Source organism: Amblyomma mixtum, chromosome 1 (genome assembly GCF_055824585.1).
Source record: "Amblyomma mixtum isolate Tamu chromosome 1, ASM5582458v1, whole genome shotgun sequence".
Classification (NCBI taxonomy): Eukaryota; Metazoa; Arthropoda; class Arachnida; order Ixodida; family Ixodidae; genus Amblyomma; species Amblyomma mixtum.
The window spans coordinates 65,844,345-65,860,522 of NC_143012.1; the positions used below are offsets into that span (position 1 = coordinate 65,844,345).

Consider the following 16,178-nt stretch of genomic DNA (forward strand, 5'->3'; position numbering starts at 1 on the left):
ACCCTGTGAGACCTCTGCCGCCGTAACGTTCTTTTGACTGGTCCGGTAACCAATCTTTGTGTGTGAACTTCCTTTGGTGGTGTCAGTGCAGTTATGTTTTGTAGTGTGTTTTGTGTGTGTGAAACACTGTCGACAGCCAGTGAACGGTGGTGCGAGTGTGAGTGTTCAGTGTGCTGTGGTGCAGTGCGCCGAACAGTGCTCTGTGCAAATTTTTTTTTTTTTGAAAAAAAAAAACTTCTCAAAGGGGGGCCATATTTGTGATGCTCTCTAGCGCCCTTCAGCACTAGCGGCGGCCTGACGCTCGCTCAGGCGAGAGAAGGAAGTAGAAGAAAAAGAAGAGAGACGCGGGGCGTGGCGCAAGCGGCGCGAGGAGACGAGCTCGGGCAACGGAGCAGGCGATGTCACGGCTGAACGGCTTCTTGAACCCGGGTGACCAGGCCTGGGGAAGCCATCCTCGCCCAGTCCCGCGCAACCAGGAGCCTGCTGTCTTCTGTCTCCCGCCTGCATCTCGCTGCCTCAAAGAGCGGGTGCCGTGCCGGGCACAGGCAGGTGCTGCCTGCCCGGAGACCCTGCCGGCCTTGCTGTCGGTTCGTGCCCGCCGTCCCGTGGCTGGGACCTGCTGCCGTGAGAAGGTGCCTTCCTGGCCGTGCCCGGGTGTCCAGACCTGGGCGGCCGTCTCCTCTCTGGTGCATCGTCAGGGCCACTGGTGCTGATGCTCCACGCCCGACTTCCGGCAGAAGGGAGAACAGCCCTGCGGAGGTACTTGGCCCCGGCGCCTTTCTGGCGACGGGCAGCGGATTCTCACACCGGAGCCACTCCTCGACCCTCGGCCGCACAGTTGCCTACCCATCAGTGACTGCTCTCCTGTTTTAAGTAAAACCATTTTTGTTATATCTACAGACGTGCTCGGTCTGGAACGATTTTCTGGATCCTCCGGGGCCCCACCTCGGAGGACGCTCGAACCTGCTTGGGGGACTTTCCCCTCACAAATGATCCACTTATTTCCAAATGTTGATTTCGGGAAAGGGCCAAGCAAGTCCATGCCGATCTGCTGAAAGGGCCTTGAGGGGGGTTCAATGTGGTTCAGAAATCCTGCTGGTCGGGTTGGAGGGGTCTTTCGTCGCTGATAATCTCGGCAGGTTTTCACATAATGTGCGACATTGGCAGACAGTCGGGGACATGTAATACTTGTCTTGAATCCGGCGGAGGGTGCAAGAAAACCCGAGATGTCCAGCTGTCGGCTCGTCGTATGAGGCCTGAAGAACTTCTTCGCGCAGACTTACAGGTACAACAAGGAGGTAGGCTGTCTTGTTCGCTGCAAAGTTCTTGTTCACGAGGACATCGTTCTGAAAACAGAACGAAGACAATGCTCGCTTGAACGAGGCGCGAGATGAACAAACCTTGCCTTCCAAGTATTCGATGAGGCATTTTATGTCGGGGTCTGAGCGTTGCTGTTGTGCAAGAGAGCTGGAGATGATGGGTCCCAGGAATGCGTCCTCATCGTCATCCGGCGGCGGTGCATCTACAGGTGCTCGTGACAGGTAGTCTGCGTCAGTGTGCTTGCGTCCGGACCTCTAAACGACGGTTACATCAAACTCCTGGAGCCGCAGGCTCCACCGAGCGAGGCGGCCGGAGGGGTCCTTCAAACTGGCGAGCCAGCATAGTGCGTGGTGATCGCTGACAACCTTGAACGGTCGTCCGTACAGGTAGGGGCGGAATTTCGAATTAGCCCAGATGATGGCAAGGCACTCCTCAGTTGTCGAATAATTAATTAGCTTCGGCTTTGGACACGGAACGGCTAGAGTACGCGATGACCTTCTCCACTCCGTCAATTTTCTGAACGAGGACAGCGCCCAGGCCCACACTACTTGCGTCGGTATGAATTTCAGTCTCGGCGTTTTCATCGAAGTGCGCGAGGATCGGTGGGGACTGTAAACGACGCTGAAGTTCCTTGAAGGCTGCCTTGCGGCGCTTCCTATTTAAATGGCACGTCTGCCTTTGTCAGGGTGGTCAGTGGCTCTGCGGTGCGCAAAAAGTTCTTCACAAATCGTCGGCGGAATCTGCGCAAAGCTTTCTTATCGGCCGGTGACGGAAACATTGCGATAGCAGCTGTTTTCTGCGGGTCTGGCCGTACTCCCTCCTTGCTAACGATGTGGCCTAGAAACAGCAGCTATGCATAGGAAAAGTGGCACTTCTCTGCTTTCAAAGTCAGGCCGGAAAACTTGATTGCGTCTAGTACTGTTCGAAGCCTTTTTAGCTGTTCCTCAAAGTTCGAGGCGAAGACAACGACGTCATCTGAATATACCAGACAAATCTGCCACTTCAGGCCTGCCAGCACTGTGTCCATTACTCGCTGTAATCTGGCTGGCGTGGAACAGAGGCCAAATTGCATCACCTTGAACTCGAAGAGGCCATCTTGAGTGATGAATGCGGTCTTCTCGCGAACTCGTTCATCGACCTCAATTTGCCAGTAGCCGCTCTTGAGGACCATCGATGAGAAATATCTGGCGTTGCAGAGCCGGTCCAGTGTGTCGTCGATGCGAGGGAGGGGGCAGACGTCCTTTGTGATGTTGTTCAAGCGCCGGTAATCAACGCAGAATCGAAGTGCTCCGTCTTTCTTTCTCACTACAACAAGAGGTGCCGCCCAGGGGCTCTTTGAAGGCTGAATAACGTCGTCGCGCAGCATTTCTTCCACTCGGTCTCGGATGGCTTGTTCTCGCGCCGACACTCGGTAAGGGCTCTTGCGGAGAGGTCGGACGTGCTGGTCAGTTATTATGCGATGCTTGGCAATCGGCGTTTGTCGGACCTTCGGCGATGACTAGAAGCACTCGCTGTAGCTTCAAAGGAGATTGCGGATCCGATCTTGTCTGTTCCGGGGCAAGGCTGCGTTTATGTCGAAAGTCGGCGAGTTCTCTTGGTCAGGCGGATGGGTCGGAGAGCGCGAAGAAGTCCCGTACGTCGGATATTACGTCGAGGAATGCAATCGTATTTCCTCTGTTAACGTGCCGGTATTCTTCGCTGAAGTTATTCAGCAGTACTTAACTTAGGCTTGTCCACTGCGGAAAAGTGCGATTCCCCTTGCAATGCCGATTCCTCGGTCGAGAAGCAACTGCATGCTCCCCTCGATAACGGCTTCAGTGTTATTCGCTTCCGTGGTGCCTACGGTTATGATGACGCTTGAGTGGGGTGGGACACTGACTTATTCCTCCAGGACACTAAGCGCAACATGACGTTCTGGAGTTCTCATCGTTGGGATGGCCTCGCCCGTGGAAAGTGTGATCATCTTGGATCGCAGGTCGCTGATCGCCTGATGCACACTAAGGAAATCCATGCCCAAGATCACTTCGCAGGAACATTGCCGTATTACTACGAAGGTCGCGAGATAGGTATGTCCATTGAGAGTCACTCGCGCTGTGCATCCTCCTGATGACGTAATGAGGTGGCGTCCTGCGGTGCGAATTTGTCGGCCGTCCCAAGAGGTCGTTCTTTCCTCAGCTGCGCAGCGAATGATCCATTCATCACCGAATAATCGGTTCCCGTGTCCACTAGAGCGGTGACTTTCCGGCCGTCGATAACCACTTCTAAGTCGCATGTCCTGGCTCTGGCGTTGCGCGTCGTCTTCGGCCTCGGGTCACGGCTTTGTCGGATATGTGAATTGTGGGTGGGGCGTATGGTTGAAGCTTTTCCTGACGGCGACGTCGTTTTGAAGGCGGTTCGCGTCGTGGTCGAGGTTGTAGTTGCATCGGGCGTCCGCGTAGTGGGTGCGCCGTCTTCATACGGCATGGTCGCTGTAGGATCTTCGTCGGTTCCTCGGCAAGCAACCTGTCCTCCGCAGGTTGCTTTGTTTAGTTTCCCCTACGTGGGCTAGGGGCCCTTCCTCGGACAGCCGCGGTGTAGCTGCGGCCCGGCGATGCAAAACGTACAGTGGACGGCGACGGCAAGCGGGAAAGACTGCTTCACGACGCGTACTCCCCTCTGTGCAGGTAGTCTTCGATTTCCCGTGGTCGCTGGCCGGGGAATGGCCATGGGGCGTCGATGGCGAAACCTCCCAGGCCGATGCGTCTGTACGGGCAGTGGCGAAGTATATGACCAGCTTCGCCGCAACGGAAGCACAACGGGCGGTTGTTGGAAGTCCTCCAGGCGTCGCACTTCCTGGGGCTTGGGCGTCGTTCGTAGGCAGGGCGGGCGGGGGCAGGGGGATTGCGTTCGGGAACAGCTGGTTCACGTCGAAGAGGCGGACCTCGCTTCTCGGGTTGGGGCTGAGGACTGCGTAGTGCAGCGGCGTAGGTTAAGGCTGGAGCTTCAGCTGGAGGCGAAGATGACGGGGTGCCAAGCGCATGGTGCACTTCTTCGCGTACGATTTCCTCAAGGGTCACTACTTGAGGCTGGTTCGAAGATGGTAGCAGGCGATGCAGCTCTTCCCGTACAATTTCTGGGATAACATCCCGCAGGTTGCCTCCGAATGCTGTGCCATCCGAGAGGGCATTCGAGGTCACTTGGGCTGTAGAGCAAAATGACGCGCTCGTGCTTCCAAGCTTCTCTCTATGACGGCTGCTTCACTGGTGAATTCCGCGACCGTCTTCGGTGGGTTGCGGGTCAGACCGCCGAAAAGTGCCTCTTTAGCACCACGCATCAGAGCAGCCTGAGCCGTCTCGAAGAAGATCACGCGAAAGCCGCACAACCCGTCCTAACCGAAGGGGAAGGGCGAAGCAGCCCTCGTCTCCAGAGGTGTCCACCTGAATTCGGACTGCTACCGGACCGCACGCGAGCCAAGAAGGACCACTCAATTTCGACTTCAGCCATGGATACGACATCAGCCCCCATTATTTTACACCATCCCCGACTGCCGTCCGCGTTCAACGCTTCACCGGGCGAGGATCCAGAGGAATGGCTTGAACAGTTTGAACGTGTCGCCGTGTTACACAGCTGGGACGACCAGACTAAAATGAGCCTTGTTTTCTTAGCCTTCGAAGGACCAGCGAGAATTTGGTTCGAGAATAACGAAGATTCTCTAGCGACGTGGGAATTATTCAAACGGGAGTTCCTGAAGGCCTTCACGAGCATCATCAGGAAAGAAAGAGCTCAGCTGCTTCTATAGTCACGCATCCAACACCCGAACGAGTCAGTGACCGCATACGTAGAAGATATGAAGCGCCTTTTTCGACGAGTCGATCTTCACATGGCGGAGGAGCTGAAGGTGGAGATGTTGATGCGTGGTGCTAAAGAGGCACTTTTCTGCGGTCCGACCCGCAACCCACCGAAAACGGTCGCGGAATTCACCAGTGAAGCAGCCGCCATTGAGAGAACCTTGGAAGCACGAGCGCGTCATTTTCCTAGACAGCCCGAAGTGACCTCGACTGCCCTCTCGGATGGCACAGATTTCAGCAGCAACCTGCAGGATGTTATCCGAGAAATTGTACGGGAAGAGCTGCGTCGCCTGCTACCGTCTTCCAACCAGCCTCAAGTAGCGACCCTTGAGGAAATCGTACGCGAAGTGCACCATGCGCTTGGCACCCCGCCATCTTCGCCTCCAGCTGAAGCTCCAGCCTTAACCTACGCCGCTGCACTACGCAGTCCTCAGCCCCAACTCGAGAGCCGAGGTCCGCCTCTTCGACGTGAACCAGCTGCTCCCGAACGACATCTCCCTGCCCCTACACGCCCAGCCTACGAACGACGCCCAAGCCCCAGGAGGTGCGACGCCTGGAGAACTGCCAACAACCGCCCGTTGTGCTTCCAATGCGGCGAAGAAGGTCATATACTTCGCCACTGCCCGTACAGACGCATCGGCCTGCGAGGTTTCGCTATCGACGCCCCACGGCCATTCACCGGCCAGTGACTACGGAAAATCGACAACTACCTGCACAGAGGAAAGTACGCGTCGTCAAGCCAATTTTCCCGCTTGCCGTCGCCGTCCACTGTAAGTTTTGCATCACAGGGCCGCAGCTACGCCGCGGCTGTCCGAGGAAGGTCCCTTAGCCCACGTAGGGGAAACTAAAATCGACCTGTGGTGGTCTGGTTGCTTGCCGAGGAAACGACGAAGATCCTCCAGCGACCATGCCGTTTGAAGACGTCGCACCCACTAAGCGGACGCCGCATACAATGACAACCTCGACCACGACGCGAACCACCTTCAAAACGACGCCGTCGTCAGGAAAAGCTTCAACGACACGCCCCACCCACAATTCACATATCCGACGAAGCCGTGACCCGACGCCGTAGACGACGCGCAGCGCCAGAGCCAGGACATCCGGCTTAGCAGTGGTTATCGACGGCCGGAAAGTCACCGCTCTAGTCGACACAGGAGCCGATTATTCGGTGATGAACTGACCATTCGGTGCGCAGCTGAGAAAAGTAACAACCGCATGGGACGGCCCACATATTCGCACCGCAGGGGGCCACCTCAATACGCCAACAGGACGGTGTACAGCGCGAGCGTCTCTCAAGGGACATACCTATCCCGCGACCTTCGTAGTGATACCGCAATGTTGCCGCGAAGTGATCTTGGCCACGGATTTCCTTAATGAGCATCATGCGATCACCCTGATGCTCACATCACACTTTCCACGGACGAGGCCATCACATCGATGAGAACCCCGGAACATCACGTTGCGCTTAGTGTCCTGGAGGAACAAGTGAGTGTCACACCCCGCTCAATCGTCATCACCGTAGGCGCTGCGGAAGCGAATAGCACTGAAGATATCATCGAGGGGAACATACAGTTGCTTCTCGACCGAGGAATCAGCATCGCGATGCATCGAACATTTCCGCAAAGAACAAGCCAAAGTACTGCTGATTAACTTCAGCGAAGTATACCGGCACGTTAAGAGAGAAACGACGATTGCATTCCTCGATGAAATATCCGACATACGAGACTTTTTCGCGCTCTCCGACCCATGCGTACAAGATTCGCCTTACCAAGAGAATTCGCCCACTTTCGACATAAACCCAGCCTTGCCCCGGAACAGTCAAGACCAGATCCGCAATCTCCTTCGAAGCTACAGCGAGTGCTTCTCGTCATCACCGGAGGTCCTACAAACTCCGATTGCCAAACATCGCATTATAACCGACCAGCACGTCCAACCTCTCCGCCAGAGCCACTACCGAGTGTCGCCGCGAGAACGACAAGCCATCCGGGACCAAGTGGAAGAAATTCTGCGCGACTACGTTATTCAGCCTTCAAAGAGCCCCTGGGCGGCACCTGTTGTTCTAGTGAGAAAGAAAGACGGAGCACTTCGACTCTGCGTTGATTACCGGCGCTTGAACAACATCACAAAGAAGGACGTCTGCCGCCTCTTTTGCATCGACGACACACTGGACCGACTCTGCAACGCCAGATGTTTCTCATCGATGGTCCTCAAGAGCGGCAACTGGCAAATTGAGGTCGATGAAAGAGAACGCGAGAAGACCGCATTCATCACTCCAGATGTCCTCTTCGAGTTCAAGGTGATGCCATTTGGTCTCTGTTCTGCACCAGGCACATTTTAGCCAGTAATGGATACAGTGGTGGCAGGCCTGAAGTGGCAGATTTGCCTGGTATATGTAGATGACGTCGTTGTCTTCGCCTCGAACTTTGAGAAACACCTAAAAAGGCTTCGAAGAGTACTAGACGCAATCAAATCGTCCGGCCTAGCTTTGAAAGCAGGGAAGTGCCACTTTGCCTATGATGAGCAGCTGTTTTTAGGCCACATGGTTAGCAAGGAGGGAGTACGGCCAGACCCGCACAAAACCGCTGCTATCGCAATGTTTCCACCAGCGGCCGATAAGAAAGCTGTGCGCAGATTCCTCGGACTCTGCGCGTACTCCCGACGATTCGTGAAGAACTTTTCGCGCAGCTCCGACTCACTGAAACACCTTACAAAGGCAAACGTGCCATTTAAATGGGAAGCGCCGCAAATGGAAGCCTTCAAGGAACTTCAGCGTCGTTTACAGTCCCCACCGATCCTCGCGCACTTCGATGAAAACGCCGAGACTGAAATTCATACCAACGCAAGTAGTGGGGGCCTAGCCGCTGTCCTCGTTCGGAAAATTGACGGAGTGGAGAAGGTCATCGCGTACGCTAGCCGTTCCCTGTCTAAAGTCGAAGCTAATTATTGGACAACTGAGAAGGAGTCCCTTGCCATCATCTGGGCTACTTAGAAATTCCGCCGCTACCTATACCGACGACCGTTCAAGGTGGTCAGCGATCACCACGCACTGTGCTCGCTCGCCAGTTTGAAGGACCCCTCCGGCCGCCTCGCTCGATGGCTGCGGCTCCAGGAATTTGATGTAACCGTCATTTACAAGTCGGGACGCAAGCACTCTGACGCCGACTGCCTGTCACGAGCCCCTGTAGATGTACCGCCGCGGGATGACGATGAGGACGCCTTCCTGGGACCCCTCCGCTCCAGCTCTTTTGCACAACAGCAACGCTCGGACCCCGACATAAAATGCCTCATCGAATACTTGGAAGGCAAGATTTGTTCACCCCCCCCCCCCCCCCCCCCCCCGCCTCGTTCAAGCGAGGATTGCCTTCGGTCTGTTTACAGAACTATGCCCTCGTGAAGAACTTCGCAGCGAACGAAACAGTCTACCTCCTTGTTGTGCCTGTTAGTCTGCGTGGAGAAGTTCTTCAGGCCTCACACGACGAGCCGACAGCTGGACATCTCGGGTTTTCTAGCACCATCCGCCGCATTCAAGACAAGTATTACTGGCCCCGACTGTCTGCAGATATCGCACATTATGTGAGAACCTGCCGAGAATGTCAGCGACTAAAGACCCCTCCAACCCGACCAGCAGGATTTCTGAACCCCATTGAACCCCCCTCAAGGCCCGTTCAGCAGATCGGCATGGACTTGCTTGGCCCTTTCCCGAAATCGTCTGGAAATAAGTGGATCATTATAGCGACCGACTACCTGACCCGCTACGCCGAGGCAAAAGCCCTACCGAACGGAACAGCAGCAGAAGTCGCCAAATTTTTCGTGGAGAACATTCTTCTGCGACACGGCGCCCCCGATGTGCTCATCACTGACAGAGGAACAGCGTTCACGGCGGAACTGACGCAAGCCATCCTCCATTACAGCCAAACCAGCCACCGGAGAACAACTGCATACCACCCGCAGACCAACGGACTGACCGAGCGCCTCAACAAAACCATCGCCGATATGCTCGCCATGTATGTCGATGCCGAACATAAGACCTGGGACGTCATCTTACCTTACGTAGTCTTCGCCTACAACACCGCAGTGCAGGAGACCACGCAGATGACGCCTTTTAGGCTCGTCCATGGCAGAGAGGCCACGACCATGCTGGACGCCATGCTACCGGACGTTACCGAGGAAGATAACGTCGACGTCGCCGCCTACCTTCAACGCGCAGAAGAAGCCCGAAGACTTGCCCGATTAAGGATCAAAGACCAGCAGCGGACCGACGCCAGACGCTACAACTCACGAAGACGCAACGCGGAATACAAGCCAGTAGACCGAGTCTGGGTTTGGACGCCCATTCGCCGCCGAGGATGGAGTGAAAAGCTTTTGCGCCGCTTTTTCTGCCCGTACAAGGTTCTTCGTCGGCTAGGTGAATTGGACTATGAAGTCGTCCCTGATCAAATGAGTGCATCCCAGCGACGCCGCGTTACGACCAGAAGCAGTCCATTCCGTACGCCTAAAGCAATATCATGCACGCTAAAGGACGCAGTGTTTCCACTTTCGGTGTTTATTTTTGCACAATCCGTTTTTGATTGTTTATAACCGCATTATGCTCTAAAGCATCGAGTCGATGCTTCTTTGAGAGGGGAGTAATGCCGCGAAACTTTGTAGTGTTTGTTTGTTCTGTTTATTTGTACATGCTCCAAGGATTCCGTCACGTCGATTTATCGGTTCGTTTGTGACGCAGGACGCGCAAAGATTTATCTCGATTCATCGCATGCAGGCGGAGCCGGTTCAAGTTTCCACCAGAATATTCTAGCAGCTTTCCAAGCTTTATCTCGAATGTTCGCTATCAACTTCAAAGAGAGCACGGCTGACAGTGGCGGGCATTCTGTTCGTCGACCGCCGAGCACGCTTGTTGCTGCACCGCGGCCGAGTGATTAGCGGCGGTAGCCGGTTATCGAAGCAACATGTCCCTTACCATCCTTACAGATTCGAGAGAAGCGTGCCGTAACTACATGAAGGGCCGCATAGGTCGCGCCGCGCTCCGGCTCCTCCAGAGCGCGACCCCACCAAAAGTCACACATAGCATTTACTGGGTGCCAGGACACACCGACATAGCCGGGAACGAACGCGCCGACGAGGTAGCTCGAGGGTATACGAGCCGAGCTTCCTCCCAATCGGACGATCTACCCGACCGAGTCAGCCCTACGTTCTCAGACATTCTCAACTACTATAAGGGGGTACGGATCCGCTATCCGCCGCCTCATCCTGATCTAAATCAACTAGAGGCAGTGTATTGGCGAAGATTGCAGACAGGAACATTCCCAAACCTGCATATCCTTAGCAAGATTTACCCGACGCAATATCGGGACACTTGCCCGTGGTGTGGTAGCAAACCATCGTTGTACCACATCACGTGGGAATGCAGTAAAAACGACAACTTTCGCAAAGACCCGAGTGCAGAACAGTGGGAGAGCCGGCTCTCCAGCGGCGATCTGGGTTGCCAACAAGGTCTGATCCAGCACGCCCAACGAGCAGCGAAGCTCAGCGGAGCCCTGGAATAGGGGCACCGACCCTGTGAGAAGAAGGAAGATGGACCTCTTCTTTCTCATCTGCTACTTGCACCTTTCTAGAGCAATAAAAGTCTTTCCTACCTACCTTCAGTTCTTTGCGGGCGCAAGTCAGCCCAAATAAAGAGATCCGTTTCGAAGACATCCTCGTTGTTTTCCTGTTCGTCTGACTGCAGTCACCACTACGTGACAATATATATAACGCCGTGCACAAGGGGACACGCACTGGACTATCTTTGTTTAGGGTGCTCATCAAAGCCCCTTCCCAATGTTACTTGATTAGAATGTTACTAGTTCAGGCGGGTTATCGGAATTCCCAATCGAGAGATTGATGGCAACTGCAGGATTTTTTGTAGCGAAAGCCACACTACTATAGCTGCGAAGCATTTCGTCGTGAGCCTCCGAGTGACCGTGAAACGACCTTTAGATAAGAGTGTTGGTAAGAACAAATAACAGTGTGTGTTCTACTTAGTGAACCACTTGTGGCCTTTAACTGTGACTTTGAAGTTTGACAAACGGCACACATGTCGCCGTGAGGCTCCGAATGACCTTGAAACGACCTTGAGATAAGTAGTGGTCGCACATCTGCCTTATCATGTGTGGTCCACCTTGGTGCTGCTCCACTTGATCTTTGACCTTTTAAGTGGTCGGTAGAGGGCGGTAAGAAGGCACGTGGTGATTTCTTGGTGTCACGTGATTCAGTTTACAGTTGTGAAGTCGGGGTATGGGGTGTATCAACCGGAGCTGTGCGCTCTGCTTTGGATACGCTAAAACTCGGTTCAGCAAAGTTGAACCACTTGAATTGCTTTTGCTTCCTCTTTAGACGGCAGTGCCATCGCACCAGGCTCAAACAGCTTCGCGGCGTCCACTCATGCAGGAGTGATTTCACGGCTGGGCATCCTATAATCCACATCATGTTCGGCAGCGAACTAAACATATTTCCTGCTGGTGAACCAGCGGCGACTAGGCTTAAAATTAATCCTTATTTTTCCCGCACTCATGCCATGTACAAATGACACTCTTTGGCCCGAGATTTCCGGCAGTGCAAATAACTTCTCAATGAACGTTTCATACAGGAGTTGCATCAGGGAGGGCTTTGAATGCGTGGTTTAACGTCCCGAAGTTTCATGCATAAAGTTTCTTGACTTTTTCAACATAGCCACCAATGACAAAGCACATGGACGGACACACTCCTAAAAGCTGTCGCTGAAAGGTCACACTTCCTGAAAGTTTCGAATCGTTGTGCGCTGGTTTCAGATACAGAAAGAGCAAAACGCTGAGGCACCATATGAGTATCGGGCGTTTGCAATATCGAGCGAATATTGCGTCATTGGCCATCTTCACTATATCGGGTAAACATTTTTCGTTATATCCGGATATCTACTTTTTTCACGCCAACGTATACATCGTAAAAGGACAAATCGCTTGACACCACTTAGAATGTCCTACGTCCATTAGTTTGGCCATAATGGACGTTTGAAGTTTCAAGAAATCACGGTTTGCGGAACCAAAGGTCGTAGGTGCGAATTCCTATGATAAGCTACACTTTTATTCGACTAGTAATATTATGATCCTAATGCTGTGAACCATTTGAAACTACTCCAAAGATCCTATGCCAATTAAGTGGTCCACATTGTATACCACCCCTCTGCGGTGGCTCAGTTGTTGCTGCGCACAGCTGCTGGCCCGAAAGACGGTTTCGATCCCGGCCGCGGCGGCTGAATTTCGATGGAGGCGAAATTCTTGAGGCCCGTGTACTGTGCGATGTCAGTGCACGTTAAGAACCCCAGGTGGACGAAATTTCCGGAGCCCTCGACTACGGCGTCCCTCATAGCCCGAGTTGCTTCGGGACGTTGAACATCAATAAACCAAGTGTGTGTGCAAATACCACCCACTGGTCCCAATCCACAAAAGTGCCCGAACAAGTTCAGTGTCCTGAAGGCGAATGCACTCATTGGCATCAAGTTGAACGAAATACGTTACTCTGTAAACTGCCTCAGGTGTGCCTCGAGTTCATTTTGCGCAAGGTTCCCAGGGTAGCTTTCTCCTGTGCTGCTTTCGGATTGTTTTCACCTTAACGACTACTTAGCGCCGATCGGAGGCTGCGCCTGAACAGAATTTAAACGCTTCCGCGAGCCCGGTGCACCCCTCTGGTTAGTTGGCAATCCCGTTAAGACAGAGACCAAATCCACGCGGCATGCAAAGACTCGAGTCTTCTGCGGCATGTCAGGGCCCACAAAATAATCCGAGACGGTCAAAAAAAAATAATCAGGATTCCTCTACCAAGGATTTTCTCGTGGCCTGACTTTAAATCCCGTGCACTTCCCTCAATATACTGGTGAGGTCTGCCTCTCCACAACACCTGCTCTCCTCATATCTGGCCACTCCCTTGGTATCGCCCGAAGCGCACTAGGTGGTTTAGGTTGGCCTACCATCGCACGTCTTGCACAAGAGCGTTTCTACATCGTATGATCATTTGATGTATGATAAGTGGTCACTCGTATCATTCATCCCGGAATCCGCCCAGAATCGCGCGGTGCGTTTCTTATATTGAGATTAGTGTAACCACTCTAGTATTGTGTCACTAATATTTCAAGCTAACCTCCCTTGCCTTCATTCTTCAGGCTAATTGGCAGAGTGTAGAACAACTTACAAACGGAAACTGCGCCCCATAATGCCCCTGGCCGCTTAGAGGCATCACTCCAAGAAGTAAAAACTTAACACTGATGCAAGCCCGCCTCTGATGTCATGGCCTCGAAGCAGAAATAGAGTGCAGTTATACGCCGCAGACTAAATAAAACACTAGCGACAATTCGCGCAGCAAAACAGGAAAAAGGCCGATGAATCAGGGTCGTTTACTTACATGGCATCGACAACGCAGATAACCTGCCTGTACTGGGGCTTATTTGTGCTGGAGGTGGTAGCGGGGGGCTCGGGCGGCATTGTTAATCTTTCAGATGAAATACCCACAAATTCGCATTTAGGAATTCCCATCTCGTCCTCGTTGTAAGCGTCTTCCTGCAGTGCGAAAATTGATGCACCAACAATAAGCACACAGTAAGAAGCTCTCGCGCAAAAAGTGCACCCTATATATGCACAAATTTCTGTACTGAGCCGTTCAGGCTGCTACACCTTCCTACTTGATCTGGCATATTCACGTTATGGTGCCATAAGCAACGCTGTAATAATTGCCGCACGATCCTCCAATATTAGATTTAAAGCAAACAACACTGGCCTCTGACTATTAGCTGCGATACTCTCGTGCATTAAGTTGCAATCCTTACTGCGTTGAACTCCCCTGAAAATTTTGTTGGTCGCTGCAAGAAAAATAGTTTCGTTTTCCCAAACTGACACAGGAAGCCGCGCTGCGTACTATTAGTGCGCTCCTCATGGCCTAAGTGCTATGTACGAGTTCATCAACATCATAAGCCTGACTACGCCCACTGCAGGGCAAATGAATCTCCCACGTCTCTATAAGCCTCTGGGCGCCGGTGATCGCTGGCGTAGCGTCAGTGGCGTTGTCTGAAGGTGGCCTCCGCCGCATGCCAGACGTGGGAGGAAGAAGACGAATTCGCTCGCGCAGGCGGGCCGGTCGACGTGTTGCATGGTGGGCGATGTGCTGATGCGGAAAAAAACATGTAGCGGCGGGGTACAGGTGAGCGTGGTGCTGGCCTGAAGAACCGCAGTGGATGCAGCCAGGATTTTGACCAGCTCCGCAAGGAGTGCCGGGCCCATGGGACGCTCTTTGAGGACCCCGAGTTCCCCTGTAAGGGCAGCTCAGTCTGGGGCAACAAAGCCCCAAGTTCCCTCAATCATGTGGCTACGACCTCCGGATGTGTGTCACTCTCTAATGCTCTTTGTGGATGGAGCATCAAGGTTTGACGTCGTACAAGGAAGTGTGGGAACTGTTAGATGGCTGCCTCTGCCGCCAACCTGACGCTGAGCGATGAGCTCTTCTATCACGTGGTGTCCGACGAGCAGTCCTTCAACCAGGACTACGCCGGGATCTTCCACTTCCGCAACTGGAAGGCCAATTGGCCGGTGGATGAACAAAGCTAGTTGTCGCCGAATAACAAGAAAAGCGTAAGGGAAATGATTCCATTTTTTAAATGCGTTTCGTTAATCAACTGAAACACTAATATTAAATTCCACGGCTAAAAGGTAAGTTATTAGAAGGAAGAAGACAGAGCAACCACATGCCACCGTTGTTATCCGAACCGACGACCTCAGAATTTTGAGTACGGTGCTCTATCAACTTCGCTTGGCGGCTGCTGTCTAATCTTCGACTATCGGGGGTACATATGTTTACAACTGATCCAACCTGTTGATCAGCGCCACCCACGCCTATAAACGGCGGACGTAGTACGTCCTGAGTTCCCGCTGGTGTGACGTGGAATGTCATCAAACGGCGAAGGTTGAAGCTGTGTGAGAACCCTCTTATGCTTCCTATGGCATCAAGGCTGCCATAACCGAGGCCCTCGGTTCTGGACTGGAGTTGTATGGGCTGTACTTGTCGGTATGTTTCCTTCAACGGAGCGCCTCTGATGTATTTGAGATTAACCTGAGTTACTGGGCAACGGTTTCTAGACAGTTTCCTCAAGATATGCCCTGAAGGTTCCACATACTGTTAGCATGCAGCAGATCACAGTGTGGTACCGCAACAAGGAGGCTCCACAATGAGTGCCTTATGCTTTGTAGTAAACGCGCCGCTACACAAAAACAGCACTTTATACTATCATGGATCCTGCGCCTTTTCCTTATATAACACCACCGAGACGCAGGGCTACAGAACAAGCAACCCACTGTATAATTCTGCTGCTAAAGAGAATCGGGGACCGCATGTTCCTGTAGCTCATTTGGTTTTCATTTTACTTGATCGCCCGCTTATTGGCCGTTTTTCCGGCGGACGTAGGTCGTAATGGTTGATGTCCCTTTGGTCACGGCAGAAACGCACCCCCGAGGCCCTTTAATACCTAAACGCTTTCAAGCCTCCGCTGTACTGACAGACGAGCACCGACGACTGACTGAACACGACGACACATTTTACATGCGATTTCTATGGGGCGGCGCTCCGAGGAGACAGAGCCGTTGAACCTTGAGACGCGCTGCCTAGCAACCACCGCAGCTGGCGGAAGCCGCGCTCTCGCCGCGCCATCTGGCATGACGTCACACCGCACGCCTCGCCGCGGAACCGCCGCCGCCGTTTGGCATGACGTCACACCGCTTGCCTCTTCGTTGCGCTCGCTTTCGCTACGTATGTGACAGCCAATTTTTCTGAGGCATTTCCGTTTAGGGAAATAAACTAAGCTTTGGTTTAGAGTTGAATTAGTAAAGCATAGTCCCTGCAACAAGGCCGCTCTGGAAGAGCTGGCAGTAGGGAGTCTAGGGAGGCAAGGACACAAAGCGTTCCAAAACACAGCCCTGCCTTGATTTCTGCTTCAGTGTGCGCTTGTTTGTCGATCCCCTGGTGACCAAAGGGAAC

At 53.2% G+C, this 16,178-nt stretch overlaps 1 protein-coding gene across 1 annotated transcript in view; it reads right to left on the minus strand.

Annotated features, from left to right (window-relative positions):
- The window catches only part of LOC149366561 (uncharacterized), a 33,407-nt gene extending 19,740 nt beyond the window's left edge, over nucleotides 1-13,667 (minus strand). Inside the window, exon 1 of the mRNA XM_089562775.1 lies at nucleotides 13,560-13,667. Coding sequence (XP_089418901.1) covers nucleotides 13,560-13,639 — 80 coding nt within the window. The 5' untranslated portion in view covers nucleotides 13,640-13,667. The remainder of the gene's footprint in view (nucleotides 1-13,559) is intronic.
- Nucleotides 13,668-16,178: the final 2,511 nt, after the last annotated feature.